Source organism: Salminus brasiliensis, chromosome 22, assembly GCF_030463535.1.
Source record: "Salminus brasiliensis chromosome 22, fSalBra1.hap2, whole genome shotgun sequence".
Taxonomy (NCBI): domain Eukaryota; kingdom Metazoa; phylum Chordata; class Actinopteri; order Characiformes; family Bryconidae; genus Salminus; species Salminus brasiliensis.
The window spans coordinates 13,851,626-13,878,002 of NC_132899.1; the positions used below are offsets into that span (position 1 = coordinate 13,851,626).

Below are 26,377 nucleotides of genomic sequence, written 5' to 3' on the forward strand. Positions count from 1 at the left end.
ACATACGTTAATGTTTTGTCTTCCTTCCACGAAATGATCATTTTTGAAGGTTTGTTTTGACAGAGTCGTTTCCAAGCGATTAGCTAAATGCATTTCAGATACACCAGCTCCAGTGCTTCCCTGCCCTAGACATTGGACTCAGATACTGAGACGGCACTACATATGCCCCTCTCCTCCCCAACACCCACACACCGACTTCATTTTAATGTTTAAACTGCGCCGTGCCCGCTGGTTACTGGAGATGAGTAGATTGTGCAGCTGTGTTTGTGTTGCTCTCGAAGCATATGTGTCTAGTCATGCAGCTTAAGATTTACAAAGAAAACAAACATGGTTATATAGGCACTGTAGGAGCAGATGTACACTATGCTGATATTAATGACCTGACTGCATGGACTGTTGCAATACCACATTGCTATATTGCTGCACATTCAGTTCCGGCTACCATGCAACCCTGCGCAACCCTCATTTGCCTTACGCTTTGTTTAACGAGAGGATTCCAACTGACCACATTCTTTGCTGGTTCTGTATCTAAGGTTCAGTGCTCTAGGTTTGTTACCCCATCAAATTCATGAACGCATGTCTCACGCTATTCCCAACCCCCTTGGGAAATGGCCCGTCAGTAGTCAGATGAGTTTTTTCATCATCATCATCATCATCATCTCTGCTGGCTGCCAAACTCTGATAAAAATGTTTTTCACCAGGCTACACGCTGAGCAAAAAGAGATTTTAACCGATTCCAGCTACAGACGGAGAAGTACTACTACAGCGCTCTGGAGAAGCATCACTACAAGTGATTACTGTCATCAACTGTCTGCTCCGTGTGCTGCTGTTAAACACTTCAAAGAGATACACAGATCAGCCGCAACATTAAAAACCACCTGCCTGATATTGTGTAGGTCCTCTCATACTGTGGATTCCCAAAACGGCCAGCATTGACTTTCTTTGGCTTTTCTTTAAGATCATACCAGATTGGGTAGCCTTTGCTCCATATATTCATCAGTAAGCCTTGAATGCCAGTTCACCGGTTGTCCTTCCTTGGACTATTTCTGGAAGATACTGACCACCTCACAACACTTGCCTGCCATTTTGACATTGCGCTAATACAATCATCTAGTCATCACAATTTGGCCCTTATTAAGTGACTCAGATCCTTACTCTTGCCCATCTTTCCTGCTTCCAACATATCGCCTTCAAGAAGTGACTGTTCACTTGCTACTTAATATATCTCATATCTCACTTCAGGTGCCACCATATCAAGATAATCAATGTCATTCACTTCTTCATGTGGTTTCAAGTGGTTTTATTGTTATGGCTGGTCTGTGTATCATTCTATATGTTACATGGAGAGATGAACATGTGTTGAAAGCTGAGAAGCACATGGGTTCTTTTTTGTGGTTAACGTGCAGTGTGTACGCTGCAAAGGCAATGAAAGAACTAATGAAAGATGGTGGAGTGACAGGCTTTATGGGGCTACATGTCCTAAGCCATATTTGCTCTGGTTTCAGTGACTGGTCGGATGGTCTCCGACTGGTCTCATTAACAAGGACCACTGGTATGTTTTACTGTAAGCGTGACGTGGTGCTACCTCTCTTTCCCTCATTTGCATGCAGTTAGATGCTTTTCCAGTAAGAAACTGAAAAGCAGCTGAATTGGCTTTATCTCTCTATACTCTGCTCTATAGCAACATGACTTCTACCTGGTCATAACAGAATGTTAGCAGCTCAGAAAGCGTCAACTTCGGCATGAAGAAGAGACTAAGAGAGACAAAGAGAGAGATGAGAGAGAAAATAGATGGGAGTGATGGAGATAGGGAGGAAGGGAGGGAGGAAAAGGGAGAGATGAGGTGAAAAGGGGTAGGGGGGAAGGGGATGGGGACAGAGATGAGGAGGTGAACGAGGCGAGGGGGTGAAAAAGAGGGAGGGAAAGGGTGTTTGGGAGGGAGGAAAGGATAGATAGAAAGAAAGCGAGAGAGACAGCTGGGGTAAAAGAATATGAGGGAGGGAAAGAGAGAGGGAGAGAGAGAAAGAGAAAGAGGGGTTGTAGAAGAGTGGTGGTTGAAAAAGAGAGAGAGGGAAAGAGTGATGGGTAAGGTTGTAACACATTTCAGCTCTCTCATAAACAAGGACTACTGGTACACAATGTCTCCCTAGTGTCATCAGAGCCAAGGATGGTTATTCCCACTATTAGATAGGTGGTCATCATATTCTGATATGACTGTGTATATAGTACTGGAAAAAAGGGTACTTTAGCTCCTAATGTTAGATGAGCAATGTTTGAGAGAGGACTGAGGGGGAAAATGGATGGAGGCATTGGAAAGCTGGGTTCAGTTTGGCCACTAGTAGCGACCACTGTAGAATTTTATTGGCCTTTAAAAACCAGGTATAATCTGCTGTAGTCTGAAAGATGTGTTGTTTAAAGGCTATCTTAACATTGGATATTGATATTCTTATATATTGAGATATTCATATATATATATATATATATATATATATATATATATATATATATATAAGAAGTGTGAGAAGATGCAGAAAAAAGTGTCCACATGGCTGCAGCAGGCACTCACAATGCATGTTATTGCTCAAATCCTAGTTTTTCAGCCAATGTGGGGCTACACCCCTGTGATATGATCTTGGTGGGAATTATAATTTTTTAATTCATTAACATTTATTAATACAACAATCTCTTAGTCACTCTTTGTCTCTTTAGCTAAATTGTTGTGCTGTGCTTTTTAAGCATTGTGCAGGTAATAGGATTTCCTATGTTACATTTACATTATCAACTACAACTTTAGCAAAAGGCACATTGAATAAGAGTGAATAAGTGAATGAGAGGGAAGGAGGGAGGGGGCGAAACAGATGGAGGAGAGTAAGATGGGGAGAAAAGGAGAGGAGGGATGAAGAAGAGACTAAGAGAGACAAAGAGAGAGATGAGAGAGAAAAAGAGACGGGAGTGAGGGAGATGGGGAGGAAGGGAGGAAGGAAAAGAGAGAGATGAGTAGGGAGAGAAGAGGTGAAAAGGGGTAGGAGGGAAGGAAAGAGATGGAGAGAGAGATGAGGAGGTGAACGAGACGAGGGTGTAAAAAAAGAGGGAGGGAATAAGCTGTTGGGAGGGAGGAAAGAGTGGGGGTTGAAAAAGAGAGAGAGGGAAAGAGAAGGAAAGAAAGTGATAGAGAGAGAGAGAGAAAGTGATAGAGACAGGAGGGGTAAAATAATGTAAGGGAGGGAAAAGAGAGAGAGATGAAGAGAGAGGAGGCGTAAAAGAGTGAGATTGAAAAAGAGAAAGAGGGAAAGAGTGATGGGGAGGGAGAGAGAGAGAGAGAGAGGGAGAGAGAGAGGAAGGGTAAAATAATGGGAGGGAGATGAAGAGAGAGAGGAGGGCAAGAGTGATGGGGATGGAGAGAGAAGGAAAGAAGGGGATATATAGAGACAGGGGGGATCAAATAATGGGAGAGAGAGGAAGAGGAGGGGTAAAAGAGGAGGAGGGAGGGGAGAGAGGGGAAGAGAGAAAGAGGAGGGGTAAAAGAGGAGGAGGGAGGGGAGAGAGGGGAAGAGAGAAAGAGGAGGGGTAAAAGAGGAGGAGGGAGGGGAGAAGAGAAGAAGAGAGAGGGCGGATGGAGGAGAGGGAGGGAGATGCAGAAAAAAGTGGGGAAAACTCCTAGCTTCCATAATCCCATTTTGTTCCTGAGCCTTGAAAGCTACATCCAGTGTTTTGTGGTGCTGGCAATAAGTCAACATCAGACAGTGTAGATAGATGGATTGAGCAGTAATGAGAGAGAGAGAGAGAGAGAGAGAGAGAGAGAGAGAGAGGGGGACGAGTATGGTATATGAATGAGTTCAGATATGTGACCTGAGTTTGTAAAGGGTTCTGCCATAGCTGGAGGAAAGAATAAGAAAGGGGAAGGAGCAGAAGTGGATACAACAGACAGACTGAAAGCAGAAACTGGAATAGGGAAATGTGTAAAAAGTGAATCTGACTAGCATTCCAGAAGAGAGAAAAATGCTTTTCACCGGGGTATGAAGCTACACTATAATCAACATGCCCACTGCAGATATAATGGAGTATGACCATGAATACATTAAGTGTGTGATGATCAGCAGGTGGTTATGAAACAGGCTGCTTGAGTTTGTCTTTGTGGTCCCAGGCTGATGCAGGATGTCTTCTGGTTGTATTAGACTGCACAAATTGTTCAGACAGTTTTATTCCTTGCAAGATTTGATTGAAAAACTAAGTGAGTAAACAAGTCCCCCAGGTGGTCCCACTCAGTTTTCTGAAGCAAAATAGCTTCCTGTGAACTACTTTTAATTACATAAACTGTTTAATTGGTGCTGAATTCAGGAGGTTTGGGGCATAAACAGAGTGCATGCACGTCATCTAGTATACACTCGCGAAGTCATTCTATGTAATGTGTGGTTGTTTTTTTTCCCCCTGAGTGCATTACATACAATTATTGCAAAAGCAAATGCATAGCTGTCACTGGCCTTGTTGCTGTCATCTCTTTATTAAATGTTTGCTTTAATATGATTTTGAGATTATGTGTATATGGATAATATGTTTATGTACTACCTGAGTGTATTTCAGGGCCTTCAGCTCCGTTCCAGTGACAGCTATTGATGTCAGTTATAAAAATACAGTTGGAAGAGCACAGCATCGTTTGCTATCTTCTCTGTACATTCCAGATTCACTGTGTCACCTTCACAATTCATTTAATGAAATATTAATTAGACTGTAACTGTAGGTATTGGATGGGATAAATACTGGTCTTTACAGGCTTTTAGGAAAGCTTTGGGAATGGTTATGCTTACACATTGCATAACACATTTCAAAACATTATAAATAAAAAATAATCCATTTTAAATTACTTTTTTAAAACATTCTGTGCACATTAATGTATAAATACAGCAGATAGATAGCTACATAGATATGTACTTAGATAGATGCGTAGATAGATGGATAACTATGTAGATAGATAGATGTAAGTAGATAGATAGCTGTGTATATAGATAGATGGACAGCTATGTAGATAGATACACAGATAAATATGTATATAGATAGATAGCTAATTAGATAAACAGATAATAAACAGGTAAACAGATGTGTAAATAGATATTTTTGTAGATATGTAGATAAATATATGGTTAAGTGTGTAGGTAGATGTATGGAACCTCAGTGACTAAAATAGTTAGCTTTCAGTCTAAAAATAAATGTGCATATTTACTCGAAAGCACAAACGATAATTCTAAAGATTATTATAAATGATAATTATTGATTAATATTGTTACTCTGGTTTTGTTACAAGGTTTGGATTTTTTCTACTGTAAAAACATGAAAACACATTTACACACACATATACACACACAAACACACAGTTAACAGTGTATTTTTTTTGCAGGTACATCAGTATTCCAAGTGACCGCGACAGATGCAGATGACCCCACCTATGGAAACAGTGCCCGGGTAGTGTACAGTGTTTTACATGGGCAACCATACTTCTCTGTGGACCCCAAAACAGGTAGGAGACATAACCTTAGCTATCACTTTAAACATTATTCTGTAATTAATCAGTAAAAACTGTTTGGAAACTGCTATATTTTAGAGATGTAGCAATGAGAGTGTGATATGTGGGCCTTCATACAGTTTAGGGAGCTGGTTACTCTGTAAATGTTTTATTGACATGAGGAGTTTCAAGTGTGTATACTATAGCTGTTGGAGGAACCCCTTGTTCAGAATACCCTTTTTTTTTACTCTGCAGTACAGAGTACCAGGGGTCATAACTAATGAGAACAGGCTTCACACGTGTGTGTGCAGTATTGTTGAGATCTTTGTCCACTCTCTGCTCTATAATTGAGAGCATCCCTTGAGGTAGGGGAAGAGAGAGCAATTGTGTGGAGGCTTTCAGAAGAAAAAGGTTAAAAAAAGAGGATGAAAGAAAAAGAACAAGAAAAAAGGAGTCAGAGTGGTTTGAGCATTCGTGAAACATGGTCATTGTTTGAGAGGTTTTACAAGGGTCCATTAAATGTTAATGGAGGGACAATGTGTTTGTGAGTAAGTGTGTTGTGAAAGTAAGAAAAGAACAGGTACTTTATGTGTTTTGTGAGTGAGTGAGTGTGTGTATGTGTGTGTGTCTACTTACTGGTTCTTCATGGCACAGTGTAAGACTTACCTTTGCTGTGTGTAGGTCACAAAAGCACTTTTGGTAATCAGATAGATCATGTGTGCATCATTGCCCGTAGAAGGAATTTTTACACCACATTGGTTTTGTGTCATTGGCCCTGTCCATGGTTCTGAAGTAGCCTTACATTATCCCTGTCCAAGGTAACTGCAGAGCAGAACTGCGGAGCTGTCCAGGGTGCTGCAATATCACGGTGTTGAAATCACAGAGTTTTCATGGTTTTCCATGGAAAATGATACATACAATATTTATGTTTCATTTAAAACATTGCCTTCTATTCAGCCATTCACTGGTCTTCAACTGCCACTGAATAAGCAAGCTAACTTAACTCAAATTATAGCAAAGTTTTGCTATTTCAATGACACACAAACTCAACTAACACAGATTTACTAAATGAAACTAATATTAACTGGTTTTACTTAAAAGGATAGTTTAAAAGGGCCCTTTAAATTACTTTTTGGCCAATTTCTATGCACCTCCTACGCTTCCTCCGTGGTTGGTGTGGCGCAACAGATAACACCACTACCTGCACCAACAAGAGTCATTGGGCAAGACTCCTAACACTAGGTTGGCTCTCCTCTGTAATATGAGTAACCCTGTAAGTCACTCTGGATAAGAGTGTCAGCTAAATGCCTTAAATGTAAATGTAAATTTACAGCTTTTGTTAAATGTTATTTAATTAAAACTTTTGGCAGAATTCTAATCTGAATTCTAGTTGGATATTTGACCACTAATTTTGGCAGAATAAATTTGCTGGTGTAGTTTCCTGGCACAGATTCAGCTTTTAGACAAAGGGCATTTACACTGTTCAATTGTTTTTGGACATTCCTTGACACCCCGCATTCAGCTACTGTAAGTTGCACCCATTGCCGACACGGATGTGCAAATTCACAGACACAATTTGTCAATTATCAATAGAATGGGACTCTAATTTTAAATGTTAACCTATTGGCAGCGTAACTAACCATGCTTGGATTAAAGGAGTATAAAGCCCTTTTGGAATGATGGTGATCCATCCGATAGTTTTGGAATGAGTTGGGGTGGTGATCATGCAACATTCTGACCTCACTAACACTCTTGTTGCTGAATGTAATCAAATTTTCACAGAAATGCTCCAAAATCTAGTAGAAAGCCTTCACTTGGACAGCAGAGACAGTTACTCCAACAACGGCATGATCAACTCTTTTTTTTTTTTTTTTAAATTTGCTTGATTTTAATTCGCTTGAAAGAAGCAATGAATGAGCAGGTGTCCCAATACTTTTGTCCATATAGTCTGTTACTGATGGAGTTAAAGGTCTTTTGCTGTTGTAGCCCATCTGCTTCAAGGTTTGTCATGTACAATTTGAGATGTTGTTCTGCTCACCACAATTGTACAACTTGGTTGTTTAAGTTACGGCAGCCTTACTTTAAGTTTGTTTGTTTGTGTGTTGATTCTTTATTGCACCATTCTGAGTAAACTCTAGACACAGTTGTGCTGAGGATCAGCAGTTATAGAAATACATTTTATTTGACAAAAGCAATCATGCCACGTCCTAAATCACTGATCACTTTTTATCTCTGTTTTGATGGCTGTTGTCAACATGACCCACACAACTGTTCCTCTACTTTCAAGGCCAGGATATGCATGCTATAAGACAAATATTATGCCACAGGGAAGATATTAGGGCCTGTTAACAGAGATCCCTAGAGCTTTAGTGCTTAAAAACCACTGATCCAGCAATCAGAGTTCTTAAATTCTTAAGAAACACCTGTTTATGTTTAGAGTGCCTTTTTGCCTGATCTAAACCCTTTTCTGTTGTACAGACAGCTAATTTAAGAACCTGTAGGGTTCCTCGCTGCTGTTTTGCCTTGCTGGTAAGCACTCGCGGCAGTCACTACAATAAAGGTCTTTGGAAGCGAGTAGGAGGTGACAGTATCAGTGCAACCTTCAAGTCAGCCTGAATCCATGCAGACAAGAGACAAGAAGTAAGACTCAGGCTAGCAAGAAAGGCAGAATAGGAAGATCTTGATGCACTTTTACCCAGGACTGTTTTTATTATAGTCTTTCATTGCCTCTCAGCTTGCTGGCTCTCTCTTATTCTCGCTCTTTCTATCCCCCTCTTTTTCTCTCTCACTACATGTCATGTTGTTGACTCAGATTCCCCAGCAGGAAGAGAAAACAAATGAAAAGGGGCACCTGCAATATCCAAAGCAGTTTATTTTGATGATATTCAGACCACAGTGCCTCAAGGAGGTGCAAGAAAACAAAAATAAAAATAAAAATAAATAAGCAAACACAGAGCCAAGAGCTCTGAATGACACACCAAAATTCAAAGCAAAGTAAACCTCCATCATTTGCTTTTACCCCAGATGGTGTATTCTTTTTATTCTGGTCACATTCTTTAAAATAAAGCTGCCCTAGAAAAAGGTCCTTTGGTTCAATGACACTTTACTAAACCTTTAGTGTACTTTAAACTGTGGTAACTGAACTAATCTAAGAAAAAAGTACCACATTTTTACTAGGGTGGTAGCTTCTAGTCACCAGAGTAGTACCCTCATGGGTACGTCTTCAGTCAAGAAACATGACTGTGTCTTTTTTTTAAGGAGCATTGTTGTCAGAGCTGTATTTTGAATTTGCATTATTCAATTGACCAGATTCCTGCAGGTCTTGCTCTTCTCCCATCAATGGTTAAAACAAACAACATGTCCATCAAATGTCAAATGTGTCATCAGTATATGATGAAGTGGTATATGAAACTGGTGGTTCTACTTGTTTTAAAGCCAGTTGGTTCTTGGAATAGTCAATTAATTTGTATTCTTTGATACCCGTGTTTATAAGAAAGCACAGAAGCTACTGTAGCTGTAATATTCTGAGTTAGGAGCTGGGTGTTCATTCATCACATGAATCCTGTTAGCCAATCAAATGCCAGAAAACATTTAGCTAGTCACACTTGATATTTCAATTATTTTGACTTACTTACATTGAGGGCATTTTCTGGTTGAATCAGACTCTCATTTTCACACTTGGTGCCTTTCGTTTGGGCAGGTGTGAATACAGTAAATGCACTTAAATGGGGACCAAAGCAACTACACCAAGACCCTTAAGAAGACGTGGTCTCTGTCCGACCCCAAACAAACTCTGGAGCAGTTTGTTTGTGGTGAGACCATGATCAGGCCTCAGTACAATCCAACTATCAGGTGTACTTTACAAGTTTAAGCTAAATGGCTCCCGCAGCCAGGTGTTAACCTGGTATACTGTTTAGATAATTACTACAGCTATCAACAAATGCCATGTCTGCCATTGTTCCATATTAAACTGCACAGAAATTTGCACTAGCCTAGAACATAGGACCTTCTTCCTGTATTTACTTCCTAGCTCCCGCTCCCAGAGCAAGGTCTGTCCAATAAGCGGAGAGAGCATTGTTGTGAGACATTTTGGTGCACATGAATTCTTCGCTGTGTGAAAACTGTGGATGTAAAATGCCCCTAGTGATGAAAATACACATTTAGAGTTCTGCTGACTGAGGATCTTTTTTTAAGGTAAAGTTTCATGTAATTAATTAAAATGGGTAACTAATCTTAAACTTTAAAAGCTTAAAATTGAAGGAAAGTGACCTTATTGTTCTTATTATTTGTAGTATTACCTTAATGAGTTTACAGTATAGGTGGATCTTCAAAAACTCATGTTTTATTAATGTGATGTACAAGAATGCAGCATTATTTTGACAAGAACATTTGTATGTATCTATTCTAGAAATGTACTTCCAAACAAAGAACCAGTTGGAGAGAGTTTATTTTTAAGCCTAGGAGTTAGTCTGTTCTACCTCTGTTCTATAGACCAAGCCAGAAAACAAGGTTCAAGGCCTGCATACGTTCCGTACTCAGATTAGATCTTGCAGCATTGTGAGTCATTTGGGCAGTAATCTGTGAGGAATTTTGTTAAACTGTCACTTTCAAGCTCAAAGGTTGACTCTGGCACCTATTTCTTTCTGACATGGCAGTCCCTTAGCTAGGGACCACATCTCTGAAAGAGCAAGAGTGACAGGTGAACATGCAACTGAAGCTGTTCTACACTCAGCTGTCACTTGGCTGGTAATTTTGATCCAGGACCCTGCAGGGCTTAGCAGTTCAACTGAATGTGGCATTGGTGGCTAAAGACATGAACCCTACTTTGTGTTGTTTGGAGTCTACAGGCTAAATGTTGCTGTCACTGTTTTTTTGACTATAGAAAAAGATTTATTTTACTCCCAACCAGCCCACTGGCATTAACAGGCCCGTATAGCAGCAAAAAATATATATACATAACATACATACATGAAACCTATGTTGTTGTTTCTAAATATGTTGAAAGCAAGCTATTAAATATGTAATATGTATTATTTACATACTACAGCAGTTTAGCCCTGCCCATTCGCATAATGTTACAAGTGTTGGTTTTAGTACATAAACTATTATGAGTGGATCTTATCAAAAAATTAATCTTTGAGAGCACAACTTCCACAGTTTATGTACTGTTGTAAACAGTAGAGCTGCAACAAACAACTATAATCTTTTGATTATTGAATATTCAAATTATGAATCGCTCATGTACCAAATAATTTGTATGTAGATATCAGCTTTTGAATTTACTTTGAGGTTGTTTATGCATTTTCTAACTAACATATAAGACAATAAAGATGAATAACATATTTAAAAATTCACAGTTTCAATAAACTGTCCTGTTCAAATAAAAGGTCAATAAAACCTAAAATATTTTTCCGGTCAGAATTACCAAAGTGCAAAGTAAACATAAGAAAAGTAAATCAGTTACTTGCCAACTAATTTGGTTGTCGATTTTAGATGATTATTCGTTGCTCTCCTAGTAATCAGTATCATTCTCATGTTTGTCAACCTTACGGTTCTAGTTTTTAACCCTTTAGACAATAGGTTATTCAGTAGCTATTATAAAAAAAATATGCAGTTTTGTTATTATGGAACTCTGTTCTACAAAACCTGTGATACCTCATCATTCTCTTCTAGCAAAACACAACCATAAACTGTTCTCTTTTCCACCTGTTATGTTATATACAGTTCTCATTTATTTTCTCTTTGTATGTATTTGATATGTATTTTAAGTATTTGTTCTGCTGTGTGTTTTAGTTCTGATAAAGTGACCTTCAGTTTGTGAAAGTCGGTATATAAATGAAATGTTATGAATAATTATTCATTTTATTTATTAACGTGTTTATTTGTGGTTTTGATGTAGTATAGTTATGAACTGTGGAGCTTTTACAGTTGAAGCAGTTCAGAAATTGTTCAGAAATCCATTTGATCACAACTATGATTATTCAACACAAGTTTAATGCAGCGTTGGAGAAGGAATGCAGCATTACTAGTCAGCATTATTAACATTTTCTGGAGAGAAAAAAAAGTCTATTAAAAGGGAATGCTTTTGAATCCTTAACATCAATAAAGTGTGAAAGGAATGGCAGTTTCATTTATGAGATTCATTTCTTTTGCATGGGTAACTGAAGGTTTTTCTGCAACATTGCAAAATAGCTCTTTAGTGGTTCAGCAACATTAATTTCCAGTATACCTAATCCTCTTTTAAAGCGATCAGAAAGTCAAGTCCTGAGATGAGATTCTATTGGCCTGCATCTCTCACCATGGTGTTAAATGGCTTTGCTGATAATTGGTCTTTAAACACCATCTCTCTAGATGCCAGAGAACACAAAAACAGGAGACAAACAGGATTACAAACTTCAGATAAACTACCCGTAGGAGACGGAGGAGATGACCATACAAATCAATTCTTCAGAAAGAAAGACTAAATGAGAATAATAAACATGATCGTTTTTTTTTTTTTAAGTGTTTCCGTCAAATCGCAGTGGTGAGCCCCTTTAATTATACAGGAAGAATAAGGGAATTGCAGTGTGTTGCTTTGAGATAATTGTGGTCATTAGGCTAATAGATCTTCTTGGGAAGCAAAACAAATGTGTGGTCAGAGCAGCCTCACTGTCATCTATGGAAACACAGAGGTATCAGTAATGTGCAATTTCATTTAGCCTATTTATAATTGTTAAGAGGCTGGGGCTGGATAGAGAGCTGCCATAAACATAAAAAACGTAATGCTGAGTTTATCTTTATATCTGACGCTGTCATCCATTTCTTTACTGTCATGCAGAAAGCTTGCATCTCTTGCATTTTTTTACATTTTTCACAATGTGAGATATTGTGAATCAGGTGGATCTTCTTTACAGTGTATCACAATTCTATGAGGAATGGATCCATAGAAATGCTCCAGAATAACATGGACTAAAATATTTTTCCACTGTAAATGTTTTAAAGATGTATAATCGCCACATTTATGTATACCAATCAGCCATAACATTAATACTAATGCTTAATATTGAGTAGGTCCTCCTTGTGCCACCACCACAGATCTGAGCATTCGAGGCATGGACTCCACAAGACCTCTATAGGTGTCCTGTGATATCTGGCACCAAATTAGCAGCAGATCCTTAATCCTTCACAGATCGCATCAATAAGCCTTAGGTGCCCATGACCCTGTCACTGGTTCACAGGTGGTTCCTTTCTTGGGCCACTTTTGCTTAGTTCCTAACCACTGCTTACCAGAAAATCCCAATAAGACCTGCATGATGTTTTGGAGATGTTCTGACCCAGTCAGTCATTTAATTTGGTTCTTGTCAAAGTGACTGAGATTCTCACGCTTGCCTATTTGTCCTGCTTTTAACAACACATCACCTTCAAGAAGTGTCTGTTTACTTGCTAACTAATATATCCACCCCTCAACAGATTCCACTGTAGATGAAGTCATGACCGGTGATCGGGGTATAGCCAGTTTTGTTGTTTTTTGTTCTTCCATTTGTTTACATGTAAACAGTTCAATGGTCAAACACGGCCAGCTGTGTAATGAAGTTAGTGGCACATACCTCCTAGGTGCTGGTAGCATTGTGTGATAGAGGTAGAGCTGTTTATTGACAAGAACCTGGCGATATAATATATGTGTTCCATATTATATGTATCATCTTAATATATGTACCATTAAAAACTCATGCTTTTTTGAGAATCAATACAACATTGCAAAACAAATGGCGCAATACTTTGAAATATCAATATTTTCTGACGCTGCTGGGAATTGACAATTATGGAGATATAACGTGTTGCTCGGTCAGCGACTGTGTAATCTTTCCTACCCCGTGTCTACACATACATCTGTGCCTTTGTAAAATACAGCATATCTGTGTTATCCTTGTTTTATTTTGCCAGTTTTATGTTACAAAAGTCCCTATTATCTCTTTTGTGGCTCTTTTCCCCCACCCTGTCAACGTTCACTCTCGCACAATTATCTCAGTCTCCAACTGCTCGCCTGGATCTCATGTAGCATTTGTGTTAAAACCGCAATAAGACCTTCAAACAAACAATGTTTTATGAATGAGACTCAGTCTTCTGCAAGACTACACCAGACTCATAGACGGACCTGACAGTGTAATGGGGGAAAAAAGGCAACTGCACTGGTCTCTTCATTATAAGCAGGGTTTGTTACATAATGCCTAACTAATTTAGTGTCGCTCCGGCATGTCCTCGTATGTCACCGCAGACAGAGCAGTGCTGGCAGACTCTAAGCACATTAATAAGCTACACTGGCTCTTACAGCCTTCCCTTTTTCTTGCGAGAGGGTTCAGACAATAATGAGAATTCTCCACTTCTGAGACCTTCACTCTTTCACTCCCATACACACACACATGCACACACTCACACACACAGATCCTTCCCAATTGTGTAAAGCTTGTGCAAATTGTATGTGTGTATTTGTTGTTCTAACTTATTATAACACCGTGTCTTTTACATATTGTCTCTCGCTTTGTCTTTTGCTCTTGCGGTCTCTCCATCTCTCCCAGTCTCTCCATCTCCATCTGTGTGTCGCTCCCTGTCCCTCTCTCAAGGCACACATGCTGATAAGTAGGCTAATTTCACTGCTGATCAGGGAGTTTTGAGGGTTTTTAGCCCCTGAGTGTAAAGCTGCTCTGACACAGATCACGAAGTCTCTAAAAGGATGGATTAGTGTGACTTTCTGTACAGATCAAATTTAAAAAAGCATGTCAGTTTGTCAAGTCATTCCCTAGCCACTAATAAGTCTGAGTATATTAACTATCCTCATGTTATCACTAAATGGAAAAGGGGACGGGGGGGCGACAGTGCTACAAAAACAAATTGAGCCTATCTGAGTACATTTGTAGAGCCACTTCACAAGGAAGCTCTCGCTTTCCACCAGGCAATTCGAAACCTAATAAAACTGATTCATTTTACCCAGTGTTTGCTTTCTGTTCCAAACAGTTAAAGGCAGCAAATGAGCTTTACAATGTGACTGGGGTTGCCTTTGAGAATATGTAAGCATTGGAGTTTCTGTCTCATGGACAAGTAGTCCTTGCTTTAATAGAAAAGGTGGCAATTTACCATTGCAGTAATGACTTCTTTTTCTATTTTTCTTTTGCTATATTTACAAGTGGTCTCATCAGCAAGCTTTAACCTTCTGTAGTCTAATATAGTACATTTTTGTACTTTGACACAGTACCTCTGTTTAACTCATTACAGTTTGCCATTCCAAGTAGTTGAGGCACATGTATGTGTCTCTTGAATGTTGTAAAAGAGTATCAGAAAGTTGAATTTGAGTGGAAAAAACACAACTGCATGACTATAGTTGATTCATGCAGGCTAGTGCTGGACTGGTACTGGATTAGCTGGTCACCCAGCATGATCATGTTCAAACCACAACAGATGCTAGTTTTGTTAGTGAACAGCCACGCTGTCTGTATAAAAGAAGTGCAACCACTACCTTTATTGTTGGATGCTCTGCAATGCTTCCTGAACCAACGCTTAGGATGGCAATACATAATATATAGTGCCTGTAAAAAGTATTCACCCCCTTGGATCTGGTCAATGGTCAATATAATTTATGATGTTGAATTAGGTTAATCACTTTGAAGGGGGTGAATATTAATGCAATTACTTATTTTGCAACCTATATATTTATTGAATTGACTACTTTGTAGAAATCTAATTTCACCTTGACATTAAATAGTTTTTTTGTCATTTAAAAAGCCAGGTTATATTGGCTGTAATTCCATTTCTAAAAGCAAGGTAAAACCATCCTGAGGGAATGAATACTGTTTATAGGCACTGTAGCTACCAATACAAATGACTGAAGTATACCATATATTTCTGTCTTTTTCTTCCTAAAAATGTTACTTAAATCCTAAAAATGTGCATGTTGTGTCATATTCTTCATATACCATGATAACTGCAATGCCAGCATTGAGAAACCATGTTAACAGCGAAGATAGGCTCTTAATAGCAGAAATATACTCTTGTTTGCCCCAGACTTAAAAGGGTTAATGCCACATGAGGCACTGTACAGAGTGAGTGTTTGAACCTGGGCCTTCAAGATCATCAGGGCACTGCCTATGCTCAAGGAACACCCATGCCTGAGGCTCAGGCAGTAGGAACAAGAGCCAAAGGTAATCTCCCATAATCCCTTCAGTGCACCCTGGAGATGGTCGTGCTTTAGAAATGTACAGCCCGTGATGGAGACAGAAAAAGAAAGTGATGCTATCACCTTCTCCGTGACTTAGAGAGGGGTGAGCAAAAGGCTAACAGTCTCTCTCAGCCTGACTGACCTCAGGTCAGACCAGCTGTCTCTCTCTCAATGGCTGTGTAGAATTAACTGCACCTCTTTCCACATCCACCTAAAGGCTGCTATTCACAGATGTGAACTAGTGGAGAGAGAATTCAATGGTCTTACTGATGATGTTGAGTTCAGAGCGGCATTTTAGGGCTATTGACCGTGAATGTATGTGAACAGAATACTTTTAACATTAGCTGGCTAACTAGCTGAATAAGCCAAAAGGAGAACAGAAGAATAGACGTCTAAAATGTTTTATTATGGTGTCCATGTGTTGAGCATCTTTTCATTGGCTGTTAACTTTTGAATGTCTCAAAGCTAAAACAGTTGGTTTTATGAAAGTCAAGACAGTTTTAAGAAACCAAAGTTGCAATGATTTTTATCATTATTTATTATGAATAATGAGTCAATCCGATGAATAATGAGTTTGTCCAGCAATCCGGGAGTTTAAGGGGTCAACAACTCCTAATCATCTTGAATATTAGAAAACATTGTTCACATCTGGCCGTGCCAGTTTCCTTCTACTCTCTTGCAATAAGTCCAAGAATTTTTCCAGAACTTCTCACAAAGTTCATCTGGTATTTCCTGAAGTGCATTTGGCTCACCAAACAATTACCTTGAGTGATGGCAAAAGGGGAGAGTCTCCCTCTTGCCTAAAGAATAGAACGAAACTGAGAGAAAGGTCAGATCATCAGTCTTTTGTGTTGTTTTAATGGAGTGGATGGCTGTCTGCCAAGGCCCCTTTGTTGCCTTAGGAGGCCAGGTTAAGTAATGCTGCAGTTGGGATAATATCTCTCAGCAGTAGCACTGGGGAAGAAATAATGGCTGTGCTGAAATGGAGTTAAGGCATTAAGGATGGGAAATGGGATTTAGCTAGAGGCCTAGGATTCTCTTTTTATGTTCTTTTGCAGGAATGTAGGTGAAAAAGATGGGTATCCTTTACTTCTAGGTTTGCTTCTAGGATTCATAGTTGTTTGAGTATGCATACAATGTAGGACACAAACCTTATTCTGGCATCAGTAGTGGAATGTGCACATTATGCATGCTAACAGAGTCAAAGAGTTGAAGAAAAAATATAGATCTGTTTGCTCAGACTCAACTCAGAACTGCAGCTGACAGAGATGAGTTTGTTTGAGAGTATGTAGTCTCACCAGTTTGAATTCTGGCTGTTGGTCAAGGATGAAGGGGCCAATTGAGTGACATACAACCTGACCAACAACAAAACCATTGTGTTTTTTTGAAGTCTAGGACTAGTATTTATGCAAACCAGTGGTTCTTAGCCCTGCTCCTGAAGTACCACTGCCCTGCATGTTGTAGTGTTTTCCTTTCTAAAACACACCTAGCTTACCTCAGGATTTTTAGTTAGTCTGTTAATGGAATCAAGTGCAATGGGAGCAGAGAACAAAAGTGAGAAGCCTGGACTGTGATTGAATTGTACTGATCTAAACAATGCTACACCAAAAACAGACCCACCTGAGACAAATTGGTAAGCATCAGCAAGCATACACAAATATTGCTGCTTTTGCTTACGTGTGAAATGCTTTAAATCAAACTCTTAACTAGCTAGCATATAGCTGTTAGCATATATGTGCTAGTTTTCCTCTCACACTGACAAAGATCAGTGCATGGGAAGTGTATACACACAGAGGTGCTGATATACAGTTACACTGGAACTGACAGAATACTGATAGTTGTCAGTGTAAGCTGTCAAAAGTATATTTATGACCATTGAAATTACTGTGCTGTTTTAGAATCTGAGACTAGTAAGAATGTAACGCTACAAGCTACATTATATTGACAGACTGTATATTGACTGACAATTTTTTAATGTTTTCCAAGAATTCCGAGAGTTACTGGAGAAGTCTTCCCTATGTGGAAGTGTGTTCATTGGGGGAAATTTCAGAGTTTACCCTATGATTTCCACTAGGCCAGTAAAACTTTGGGCCTGTCTAACTGTATTATTGCAGTCACATTCCTGACTGTGTTCCACCTCAACTCATTGCCTGTTCAGTCTTTCTCTCCACTTACCTGCATGGCCATCTCACTTAGATCATCTCTTTCCTTTAAGGCAGACACTAAGGTGACACTTAACCTCATTTTGTCTGAATGTTAATAATGCGGGTTACAGCTGCTCACTCCTTGTCCCACTTCTGATGCTCTAAAAATTCCAAGACAAGCTTACCTCACCCAGACATGTCTGGCATCTCCTTCAAGAGAACATATGGAGGTGATGAGTTATGAATCTAGGTTACACCAGGGTGCCAAGGCATGACTTGATCTTTGCATTGTAGAAGAAGTGGAATAAAAAAAGGCACAATGCACTTCTCTAAGTGCAAAGCAAAAGGAAGCAAGCAGGTATTGACTGAAATCAACAAAGTAAGGAAATACATGCTTTCAGACATACATGATTAAAAATGTTCATAGTAATAATGGAAATGTAATTAAATATTATTTATGCAGCAGACTTAATTGGCATAAGGCAGAATGTAATGGGAATAGATAAATAGATTGGCAAGTAAAATAATCTTATATCTAAACAATATATCTAATTTCTGATTATAACTGTAGAAAGAATTTTACAAGGATATTTAAAGATGAAAATAAAAAAATAAAGAAGTGTAGACAATGACCGACATTAACAGTGATTACAAGCAGAAATGCCTTTGTAAAACATGATATTAATATTGGTGAAAGAAGCAAAAAGATTCTCAGTATTTTTATTGCATTTTTATAGTATTTTTACTGTTTTACAGTATTTTCCCCCTACTTTGACCTTACACTGGCTTTTGCAAGTGGCTTATGTCATATCTGATCTCCATAGAAATATCTCCCACCCAAACCACTTCCTGCACTGTGACAGGAGGTACAGAAGCATGAATACCAAAACCAGCCTGTCACATCGTATGTAAATAGTAACATAAACACCTCTCAGATTATATACCAAACCTGTGCATTTTAAACAGTGCAATAATGTAGTCGTGTATAGTGTCAGTTAATATGTATGTATTCTGTATTTCTTATTTTATATATATTTATGTTTTCACATGATGTGAGAGATGATGCACCTACGCTTGCACTCACCTTTGTACCTGTGTTAATGTGATTTTATTTGATTGTAAGCAATGTAATCTTGCCCATGTCAGTTATTTAGTTTAGAAGTTATGTGACTCCACCCTGTCCATTCTGCGACATGGAGAAGAACTCAAACACCAAGCCAACTGAGCAAATTCAGCAGCTTCAACAATCGCTCATTATTTGTAATTGGGGTCAAATGTTCAATTAATCATGATACTGATTTGAGGTAATATCGCTCAGTGCTAATAAGTTCTGTTTCTCCTTCAGTAGTAAATAAATGACCGTAAATTCAAAGACAAATTAAATTTTGACTCCATTCAGAAGATTTACACTGTACGTAGTGTTATCCACGTATTTGGTAGATCTTGTAATGTCAATTTATTTAATTAAATTGTGTTTGCTTCTTTGTTTTTCCCCCAATTAAGGTAAATTTCTGTCAGTTACTTCCAGTGTGAGTCACAGAGGAGGCAGGCGAAGAAATCACTGTGTCATCAGCGTAGAAATGTGTTGTACAACTTTCAGTTAATCCACCAACCTCATTAATATCTGAACAGTACAGGCCCAAGTACAAATCTATGTGGAACTCATGGGAAATAGGGGTTGTACACTAGCTGGATACATCGGCACACTGTGTTCTGAGAGAGAAATCATTTGTGAACCAAAAACATGCGTGTTGCTCAAGGATGAATTCTAATTCTCTGTGTACACTTGTAAATCTGTTCAACTGAAAAATAGCCGATGCATTAGGAACCAGTGTTGTGCTCGCTGTTTTGTCTGCTTAGTTCTGATGTATTTACTGAATAAAATGCCTAGACTGCAGTGTATCAGACAGTGGTAATCCACTGCTGAATGACTATGTGCATTCACTGATGTGCGCACAGTCAATACCCTCCATCAAAAGCAGCCTCAGGCAACTAAAGCTTTCCTGCTGTGCTCTAGCAAGATAAATCAAGACAGGGCTTTATGATAACGTATCCATTTCACACAGAGGAATTGTTCTTGTCATTTTGTCTTCGACAGACATCTTTCAAATCAAGCAATAATGAAATCAAACACGTAGAGCACAGAAATAGAGATTTGTGGCCATGGCATGTATTGTTTGCTTCGTTGTGCGGATTGGAGTTTGTTTTTGTGGTGAAAAGGAGTTCACAAGTTCACCACATCTGAAGATCAACACTTGCTCTGAGTCCTGCTCCTGCAGTGAATGTGTGTGTGTGTGTGTGTTTTTGTGTTTGGGTTGGGGATGTGTGGTAGTACTTTAGTCTTTCACATGTTAAAATTCAAAAACACAGGTTGTCTCACAGGTTTCTGTCTAAATGCTTTATACTGTTTATGATAAAAGCCCACAGGCTCAAGTTTTCCTCCAGGCCCACACAATGAGTGCTGTGTTAGTAGTCTATAAAGTTTCTTTGTCTAGAATAGGTTAACTGCAACCATAGAATCGATTAACTGATGTTAGTTTTTTGTGAAGGTTCAAACTGATGATTAAATCATCTCCTTGTTTAAATGATGTCTGATGTCTAAATATGCTACTGTTTTACAGTTTGAAGCTACTGCATAATAAACATTGTCATAACAATAATAGAATTATTGTAGTATTATAAATGTCAACATTGTATACACAATAAGTGTTAAATCAACAAGACCGTGTTGATTTAACACTAAAAGTGTTGCTTTAACACTGCCACATTTACTGTGTAGTAATGAAATGTGTAAAGTGAGGAATTGTAAATTGGGAAAACATTAAAAACATTTAAATCAAATAACAATGAAAACAAAAACTTGTAAAATCTCAAACGATACTTTTAATATGCAGTGGTGTCATATTCTCCGTCCTGCAGTAGGGTTGGGCATTGAATGAAAATTAATCAAAACTGACATTCAGAATCTCTAGTTGATGGAGTCTTGCCCATGTTATTTAGTTATTTTTTGTTTTGTTTTTTGTTTTTTTGTAATGTATTATTTAAAATGTTTACCATTTAAAATTCATCCTACTGTCTGCGTTTCTTACATACCGCGACATCGTTATGCAACCAAAAAAAAGCACAGGGAAATTTTATACTAAACAATTTAGACACATCATTGACAGAAACAGTAGGCTACAGGACCGCGGGCTGTTTTCAGCCCCACCTTATTTTAAAATGAACCCACTTGTTACTCAGCAAACTTGCAATTTAATAGGAGATCAAATCAGTGCAACTAAAGTTGCTATATGCTTGAGATACGCTCGCAGTTGTGGTCAGAAGAGGCAGAGGCAATAAGAGACACACAGCCCCCTTGTACACAGATGGAGCTTTCCTAACAACTCACTACCTAATGAAATATTTATATATATTTTAATAAATGTAATACATTTTAAATATTAGGTGATTCAAAAATGTCCCCATATCGTCCACTACTTAGAGAGCCAAGGGAATTGTGACTGATCAACAGACATTTTAATTCCAGAATAAAAAGAAAATCTGAACTGAAATGAGTCAATGTTTGTCTCTGCTTTCTAGTAAATTGTTTGAGTAACTTGTTTGAGTTAGATCTTGTGTCTTATTACCAGATTTATATGAAGTGCTATACAAATTAATTGATTTGAGCTAATCTAATATTCCTAAATTCAATTATTTCTTACTTTATTACTTAAATGTCTAAATACAACAGTGTCATAAAATGCACTAAATGCATAAATAAAAATGTAAAGGTAAATGAATCTGTGGATTTAGGCAGATTCAAATATGATCAGAAACAAAGCAGTTTTGTCTAATTCTGTCTGTGCTCAGCCATTCCTGCTACCAATAAGAAGGAGTGCTGATACATTCTGTAGCTGTGGTCTGTTCCCCCAGACAGTAAAGTGGCTTGGAAATCAGTGCTGTATATGCATTACAAGCTGATGCCACATCTTGGCAGTATAATTTACATGCTAGTGTAGAGAGCTGTGGTGTCAGTCTGCCTTGCATAATTGTAAATAAACACATCTGAGCCAATCAAATTACTTAAACAGAGTTCAACCTTAGGTCAGATGTATAGAAGCAAACACACGCTGTAGAAAGAAAAGGTGGAAAACACTAGTCACATCAAAATGGTGTAGCAGCAAAGGTTAAACATATTGCCACACTGGAGCAGTGATTACAATGGAGTGTTTCCTAGCCTCTTTAGCTGGACCCCACACCAATTACGCTTCTGATGGAAATGAGAAATTTAGCTACGGGCAGTTATTTACAAAGGCAAATGCTAATAAAAGCACCCTCATCTTGGGATCTAGACCTGTGTGGTAGATATTTGCATATTGATGACAATCTTACAGACTCAACTGTATGTGGAACATGGAAAGTGGCAACTGTGGAATGTGGGAAGCGAGTCACATTTACACATCTACAGTATGAAATATATGTGAAGAGAAGTGGGTTTCCAGGATGTATACAGTTGCAATTGAAATAATTAAATCCCCATTTCAAACCCCAATAAGGTCTATTAGCAAAACTTTTATCTGTTTACATTGAACCAATCAAACAAGAAAACAAGCTCAACACAACTAATATAACAAGTGTGTTATATTCATTGATGTCATTGGACCTTCCGACAGGACAGTAATCCCAAGCATATGTCGGAGTCCAACAAGGTTTGGTTTCAGAGGAAGTCCTGGAAGATTCTGGAGTGGACATCACAGTCGCCTGACTTGAACCCCATAGAAAAAGTGTGACTTAAAGGTGGCGGTTGCAGCACGCAAACCCCTAAATATTACTGAACTGGAGGCCATTGCTCATGACGAATGAGCTCAGATTCCTCAGAAACGCTGCCAAAAGCTGGTGTCTGGCTACGTCTGCATCTGCATGTGTGCAGCAGTGGTTGAATAATTCTGAGACTGCAGTAGTCATTAAAAGTGTCATTTTGTGTTGAATGTGGAGAAACCCCTTGTTATATTAGTAGTGTTGAAGTATTTCAGTTGTTCTTGTTTGATTGGTTTATTGTTAAAAAAAAGTCAGTTTCCAATGGGAGTTGAACAATTTCGATTGCAACTTTATATCTCTTTGTGAGGCTACCTTTTGTCCCTTGAGCAAGTGCATGAAATAGCAAAACGTAGTGTAGAGAAAGAAACAGAAAATTCTCTCTCAGCTAATTCTATAATGAATGACCATGTGTGTGTTTCACTACAATGGTAAATATGATAGAATGAGTATTGGAAGGTTGTGTTCATGGCCCTCCAAGGTTGTACAGTCATTTGAAATGTAATGAAAAGTAGAGAAAGCCTGACCTTGGCAGAGAAAGAACTTGAGAATCAAGACAGAGAGCACACTGGAAGCTTGTGTTTGTTAGGCTGTGTGTGCATTATATAAGCTGTCAGACTGGACAATTACTTTTCACAAAGCCCTTGAAAACCAAACTAGTAAGTGTACGTTTTAAAAATGAATATTTAATGTGTGGTGGCAGCACATACATTTCAAACAGTGTAGATTCATTTAGAAGGAATTAGATTAGTAACTGGCAAGTAAGTTGAAAACCAATTTATCCTGGCTTTTGGGGGAAATAGGTTTCATTTAGTGCAGTATTTCTCAACCCAGGTCCTCTAGGCCCAACGCCCTTCACTTTTTTAGTGTTTTTCCTGCTCTCAACACACCCAATCCAACTAACTAAGTTAATTAACAGCCCGTTATTGAGTTAATGTGGGTGTGTTAAAGCAGGGGAAGTGTGCAGAAAAATGTACAGGGCACACTCAAGTAGTGTTTGTAAAAGTAATGTAATAAAGTCTGAAAATGTACCATTCACACGTCACCAGTTTTTTTAAGTAAATATATTTCTAAAGATGCTATTGATTTGAAATTCTCAGTAACAACCTATTCAATCCTTACAAGCAAGAAATCAAACCAAAGATGTCCATGAATTAAATTATGTGTGATAATGAGAAGTGACACAGGGGAAAAGAAGAAAAAGAGGTACAAAAGCCATGGAAAGTCATGACACTAGCTGAAATCTATCAGTAATTCAAAAGCAATCCTGCCACTTAGTGCAAATGAATATCAGCGTTTTCAACTGATGGCCTATAGAAAGGTGGCTTATTACCAAGGTGCCACACAAGAAACATCCCATGATGTGTAAAGAGCTTCCCAACCTTATTGTTGCAAAATATACTGGTGACATTGATTACAGAAGAATTTCTAAACTGGCCACGATCAGGTACTCCCAATTATCAGAAGAGTTGTCCAAGAGCCAAGGACCATCTGTGGAGAGCTACAAAAATACCTGGAATAAACAGATACCATTGTTTACAACAATAAAAATGCTCTCAGTCGCCATGGCCTGTATGCACACTCACCATACAAGACTCAATTCCTAAAGAAAAGGGTTTAAAGTTTGCCCAACAACATTTACACAAGCCTGTGAAATACTAGGAGAATATAGTCTAACCAGATGAGACCAAAATTGAACTCTTTGGATGCTATACACACCATATTTGGAGGTGAAAGGGCACTGCAAATCACACCAAAAACAACAAACCAACAGTTAAGTTTGGAAGTGGGAACATCATGGTGTGGGGCTGCATACGGCACCGGCACGCTTCATTTAACTGAAGCAAGGATGAATGGACAAATGTACCGAGACATTCTTGCTAAAAATCTGCTGCCATCTACCAGGAGGATGAAGATGAAACTAGGGTGGACATTTCAGCAATGCCATGATCTCAAACACACAGTCAAGGAAACTCTCAGTTGGTTTCAGAGAAAGTAAATAAAGCTGCTAGAATGGCCCAGCCAATCACCTGATCTGAATCCAATTGAACATTTATGGAAGGAACTAAAGCTCAGAGTTCATAGAGGGAGCCCACAGAACCTACAGTGTTTGTGTAGAAGAATGGGCCAGAATCACACCTGAGCAATGCATGTGACCTAGTGTTGAAGCTGTCATCACCAACAAAGGCTTCTGTATGAAATATTAAATGGATTTGAGTAAGCGTGTTAAATACTTTTTGCCTGTGTCAATTCTCATTATAACACATAACTTCATTTATGGTTGGCAAAGATTTCTTTGCCTGTGTGGATTGGATGGGTTGTTACCATCATCTGGTAACATGAATTTAATGCCAATAGCACCTTTAGAAATATATTTACTTGTATATGTTCAATACTTATTTCACCTGCTCCACCCATTTAGCGCAAGGCAGTTTAGCCCTACCCTTCATGTTGAGGAGATATATTTTTGATTGGGGCAAAATAAAGGCCAGCCAATCAAAAGAAGAGCTCATTTACACATCTTGACTTAAAAGCACAAGAACAAAAACGGCCTGGTAAATTCTAACGGATAAAGGAAGGTTAGTAGTTGGTCATGTTTTTAGTATAGAACATCCAAAGTGGACGCCAGAGAAGATTGAAAACTGTATACACAGACCAGAACTTTTGCATCTGAGATTTTCCTCTGTTCTGTTCTTTTTTCAGGGATAATCAGAACAGCACTGGGCGACATGGATCGAGAAGCAAGAGAGCACTATGCTGTGGTCATCCAAGCCAAAGACATGGCGGGACAAGTGGGGGGGTTGTCTGGCTCCACCACAGTCAACATCACCCTCACCGACGTCAATGATAACCCACCCAAATTCCCCCAAAGTGAGTAACATGGCACTGATGCTGTTTTATTAATGTCTTACTTTGGTTACAACTCAATGTGAACTGATACATCCAGAATGTTTTTTTTTCTTGATTATTGATCACAAAATGGTATATAATTTCTCCATATCATTGGATATGACCACAGTGAAATCATTTCTTACAGTGAGGAGGCAGATTTGTTGTTGTAGGCTGTGTAAAATTACCATTGAACAGTAGGCTCTTAATTACATTGCTGTTTTCTTTTGCATCTTCTTAGAGAAGCCCTTAAAACATGAACACATGTTACCACTCAACTCTTTCCTGATTTTAGTTAGATTGTGTTGGATAAATGGTTCATTTAGGCATAAAAACCTTAGATTATAGGTGTTCATACAGTACATAGAACACTCAGTCTGCCTTTATTGTTTTGTTGGCAGCAGTCTTTCGAAAAATAAAATAGTGGGTGTGGCACTGCTGATTCTGTAAGGATTAGATAAAATTATAATGGTATAGTAAAGCACTCAGAACACTGAACAGGCTTTTGAAAAAAAGGGCTGTGTAACTTACATTTAGCATATTATAATATCGGGCATACGGTTACACTTCTTTTGTGATCTTTTGAGCTCTTTATAGACATTTTAATAGAGAACAATCTACAAGAGGTTTTAAGGACTGAAGAATCATTTTACCAGTCAAAGAATCGTTTGAGCATTTTTGAGCATTCTGTAAGGAACTATTGTCTTTATTAAAGAACCTTTCAAAAGAACTTTTTTAACAGTGTATCACAGGTACCAATATCATTCCTGTTGTTGCAGCATCCCATTTGCTTGTGAGCCTGTTGTGCTTACTGCTGCTTAGTTTAAGAAGTAGCATAATAAATTATACTTTAAACCACCATTT

General features: G+C 38.5%; 1 protein-coding gene across 2 annotated transcripts in view; it reads left to right on the forward strand.

Moving 5' to 3' along the window:
* LOC140543894 (cadherin-18) overlaps positions 1–26,377 on the forward strand; it is a 225,079-nt gene that overhangs the window by 160,841 nt on the left and 37,861 nt on the right. For both annotated transcript variants that reach the window (XM_072667197.1, XM_072667196.1), the window contains exons 4-5: positions 5,393–5,512; positions 25,328–25,495. In XM_072667197.1, coding sequence (XP_072523298.1) covers positions 5,393–5,512; positions 25,328–25,495 — 288 coding nt within the window. The remainder of the gene's footprint in view (positions 1–5,392; positions 5,513–25,327; positions 25,496–26,377) is intronic.